The sequence below is a fragment of the Rhinopithecus bieti genome, unplaced genomic scaffold (assembly GCF_001698545.2).
Source record: "Rhinopithecus bieti isolate Rb0 unplaced genomic scaffold, ASM169854v2 scaffold_6380, whole genome shotgun sequence".
Lineage (NCBI taxonomy): Eukaryota > Metazoa > Chordata > Mammalia > Primates > Cercopithecidae > Rhinopithecus > Rhinopithecus bieti.
In genome coordinates, this window is record NW_016806642.1 from 7,396,851 (window position 1) to 7,401,258 (window position 4,408).

Below are 4,408 nucleotides of genomic sequence, written 5' to 3' on the forward strand. Positions count from 1 at the left end.
TTTGAGACAGAGTCTCGCTCTGTCGCCCAGGCTGGAGTGCAGTGGCCGGATCTCAGCTCACTGCAAGCTCCGCCTCCCGGGTTTACGCCATTCTCCTGCCTCAGCCTCCCGAGTAGCTGGGACTACAGGCGCCCGCCACCTCGCCCGGCTAGTTTTTTGTATTTTTTTAGTAGAGACGGGGTTTCACCGTGTTAGCCAGGATGGTCTCGATCTCCTGACCTCGTGATCCGCCCGTCTCGGCCTCCCAAAGTGCTGGGATTACAGGCTTGAGCCACCATGCCCGGCCAGTTCCTCATTTTTTAAATGGCTACATACTATTCTATGATGTTTCACAATTTCACTTACCAGTAGCTTACTGATGGACATACAGGTTATTTTCATTCTTTAACTATTGCAAACAACAAGCAATGAATATCTGTAAGTATATCTTTAAGATAAAGTCCTAGTGATGGAATTGTTAGTCAAAGAAAATTGTGACTTTTGAGAACTATACATCCTTTACAATGCAAGTTTTTGTGCTAAGGAATGTAAATGCTTCTTACAAACTCAACCTGAAATACTGATGTTCACTAAAAGCAAAAAACATTACTCTAAATGAAACTGCACCAGGTATACATATGCATCAAAACAATAAAGCACGGTCGGGTGTGGTGGCTCTCGCCTGTAATCCCAGCACTTTGGGAGGCCGAGGTGGGCGGATCACAAGGTCAGGAGATCAAGACCACGGTGAAACCCCGTCTCTACTAAAATACAAAAAATTAGCCAGGCGCTGTGGCGGGCGCCTGTAGTCCCAGCTAGTCGGGAGGCTGAGGCAGGAGAATGGCGTGAACCCAGGAGGGGGAGCTTGCAGTGAGCTGAGATTGCGCCACTGCACTCCAGCCTGGGGACACAGCGAGACTCCGTCTAAAAAAAAAAAAAAAAAAAAAAAAACCAAAAAAACAAGAAAGCAAACTTCAACACTGGCTCTGTCAGTTGCTCTGCATCCAGATGTGCACTGATTTTTGTTTAGAAATGTAAGAGACTCAGCTTTTTTTTGTTTGGTAATGCATTTTCAGAGTGATGGTTTTATGGTGCTGAAGTAAAAAAAAAATAATAATAAGATTATGACAGCACAATACTTGGCCCAAAATCAGTACTCAAAAATTGTAGCTAATATTTTTATTTTAATAACAGCTTGGGCTGTTGAACAAAAGCACTAGGCTGTCACCAGAGGTCTGTGAGGGCATATAACATAACATGCATAAAACCAACTTAATTTCTTCCTTAACAAGATGGTTGATACACTTTAAGGCCATATTAGGATATTACCTGGAAATCCTATAGTCCTGTTGGGATAAACATATACTAGATACCTAAAAGCCAGTAAACCATGGAAGCCAGGCTTTGTTTCAAGCTATTACTTACCTTTCCAATTCACTGCAAGAGAAACTTAGTAATATCATCCTGGAACAAACTACTGTTAAGCAGTAGAGACTTCATTTTTCTTTATTTAAAAAATTTTTTTAGAGACAAGTCTTGCTATGTCGCCAGACTGATCTTGAACTCCTCACCTCAAGTGATCCCCCCACCTCAGCCTCCCAAAGTGTTGGGATTACAGACGTGAGCCACTATGCCTGGCCTAGGCAACATGTATTTCTTTTTATTTATTTTTTATTTATTTATTTGTTTATTTTTGAGATGGACTTTAGCTCTTGTTGCCCAGGCTGGAATGCAATGGCATGATCTCAGCTCACTGAAAACTGTGCCTCCTGGGTTCAAGCAATTCTCCTGCCTCAGCCTCCTGAGTAGCTAGGATTACAAGCACCTGCCACCACGCCTGGCTAATTTTTTTGGATTTTTTAGTAGAGATGGGGTTTCACCATATTGGTCAGGCTGGTCTTGAACTCCTGACCTCAGGTGATCCAACTGCCTCGGCCTCCCAAAGTGCTGGGACTACAGGCATGAGCCACTGCATCCGGCAGCAACATATATTTCAAAAGAGTAGCCTGGCCACTAGGATCTGCCTACCTACATTTTTGGTGCAAACTATTACTTTGGGGACATCTTTCTTTCTTTTTTCCTTTTGTTTTCTCTTCTTTCTTTCTTTTTTTTTTTAATTTACAGATGGGGTCTTGTTATGTTTCCTAAGAGGCTCAAATGCAGTGGCTATTCACAGCCATGATCATAGCACACTATGGCCTCAAACTCCTGGCCTAAAGTGATCTTCCCATATAGCTGGGACAACAGGTACATGCCACTGTGCCTGGCAGGGCATTTTTCCTAATAGAAAACTACTATCATGAAGAATTATGTTTATCTCTTAACTATGTCTACTCAACTACTTTCAACATAGTATGAAATTAACAGTATGACACAAAGTAATGTTCCGTGTTAATTTCCATGCCGAAGCAATGTTCTTGACCCAACATTGGATAAATCTCATTCTTGATACCAGGTATTTCTTGGGTATGGCTGCTTTAATTAACCTCTGCAAAACGCAGATCTTAGTAATTCCGAGTGAAAGAACCTTGCTAGCTGTTCTTACTCTGTACAGAAATATGACAGTCTGGGTTGATTGGGCTTGGAATTCTTTTTTTTTTTTTTTTTGAGATGGAGTCTCGCTCGTCGCCCAGGCTGGAGTGCAGTGGCGGATCTCGGCTCACTGCAAGCTCGGGCCTCCCGGGTTACGCCATTCTCCTGTCATCAGCCTCCCGATAGCTAGGGACTCAGGCACCGCCACCTCGCCTGCTAGTTTTTTGTATTTTTTAGTAGAGGACGGGGTTCCACGTGTTAGCCAGGATGTCTTTGATCTCCTGACCTTGTGATCCGCCCATCTCGGCCTCCCAAAGTGCTGGGATTACAGGCTTGAGCCACTGCGCCCGGCGAAATTCTATATTGATATGACAATTTTTTTGGTAAGACCTTGCTCGGAAATACGACCCATGTTGTCAAATGTTCATAAATATCTCAGTTTTAGAAATCCCATCACTACTGTACATTAGGCTTTCTCTTTCAGTGTTCACAGGCATCAGAGCTCTGGATGAAAAAGGCAGATCCCGACTCGCACAGCGTGTCTTTACCGTTTCCCAACAATGCTCAGGCCCAGGCCCCGGCCAGCTTTCTTCTGCAGATCCACAGGGAACATCTCCAAGTTCTCCTCATCCCGGTAGTGTGCCTCATCTCTATACACCACCAGCTGCACCTTCTGGGGGGTCTGCCTCAGGGCTGTGATGGCTTCTTCGTGGCTGGAGTTCCTCAGGTCAACCCCATTAACCTGGAACAATGGGCATCCTGAGCTGGGCTGCTGACGGCAGAGGCCTCTGCCTGCTCTGTCTACTGAATCTCCTTGATCTAACCAGTAAAGAATCTCTAGAAATTTCCAGCCAATCTCAAAGCAAACAGGTAGTGACCACGAGCAGTACAAGCTGCTTTGAATATAAAGGAGGTGGCCCTTAAAATACCCTACCCAACATGTGCACAGAGGGTGGATACACGATAATGCAGTTTTACATAGCTATAAACTTTACTGTGAAACCAGTGAAAGAGACAGGAGAGTGTGCACGCAGGGAATTAACTAGCTCATTTAATTGAGATCAAAGGGAAATAAATATTAGTGTTTAGTCAGCATTTTTAGATTCTGTTTGCTGATTGGATTTGACATCTTCACTCTCATTTATTTACTTATTTTTTTAGATAGGGTCTTGCTCTGTTGCCCAGGTTGGAGTGCAGTGGCACGAACACCACCTTACTGCAGCCCTGACTCCCCAGACTCAAGCAGTCCTTCAACCTCAGCCTCCTGAGTATCTGGGACTGCATATGTGCGCCACCATGTCTAGATAATTTTTTAAATTCTGGAGAGATGAGGTCTTGCCATATTGCCCAGGCTGGCCTCAAACTCCTGGACTCAGGTGATCCTCCTGCCTCGGCCTTTCAAAGTGCTGGGATTACAGGCATGAGCCACTATGCCTGGCTGACATCTTCACTCTTATTTGCTCACATCACAATGACTTCATAACAGGCCCAGAAGGAGATGAGAGAACAGTATTTCCAACAGCATCCAAGACCCCTTGAAGTCTTCTCATTGGAATCTAGTTCTCAGTGAGCACAGACAAGACCATGCATTAGAAAGCAGTGTACTGGCTGGGCGCGGTGGCTCACGCCTGTAATCCTAGCACTTTGGGAGACTGAGGCGGGTGGATCACGAGGTCAGGAGATGGAGACCATCCTGGCTAACACGGTGAAACCCCATCTCTACTAAAAATACAAAAAAATTAGCCGGGCGTGGTGGCGGGTGCCTGTAATCTCAGCTACTCGGGAGGCTGAGGCAGGAGAATGGCGTGAACCCAGGAGGCAGAACTTGCAGTGAGCCGAGATATCATGCCACTGCACTCCAGCCTGGGTGACAGAGCAAGACTCCGTCTCAAAAAAA

At 45.1% G+C, this 4,408-nt stretch overlaps 1 protein-coding gene across 6 annotated transcripts in view; it reads right to left on the reverse strand.

The window, feature by feature from the left end:
• The window catches only part of PATJ (PATJ crumbs cell polarity complex component), a 441,042-nt gene that overhangs the window by 55,630 nt on the left and 381,004 nt on the right, over nt 1–4,408 (reverse strand). For all 6 annotated transcript variants that reach the window (XM_017877225.1, XM_017877223.1, XM_017877224.1 and 3 more), the window contains one exon: nt 3,060–3,253. In XM_017877225.1, the coding sequence (XP_017732714.1) occupies nt 3,060–3,253 (194 nt within the window). The remainder of the gene's footprint in view (nt 1–3,059; nt 3,254–4,408) is intronic.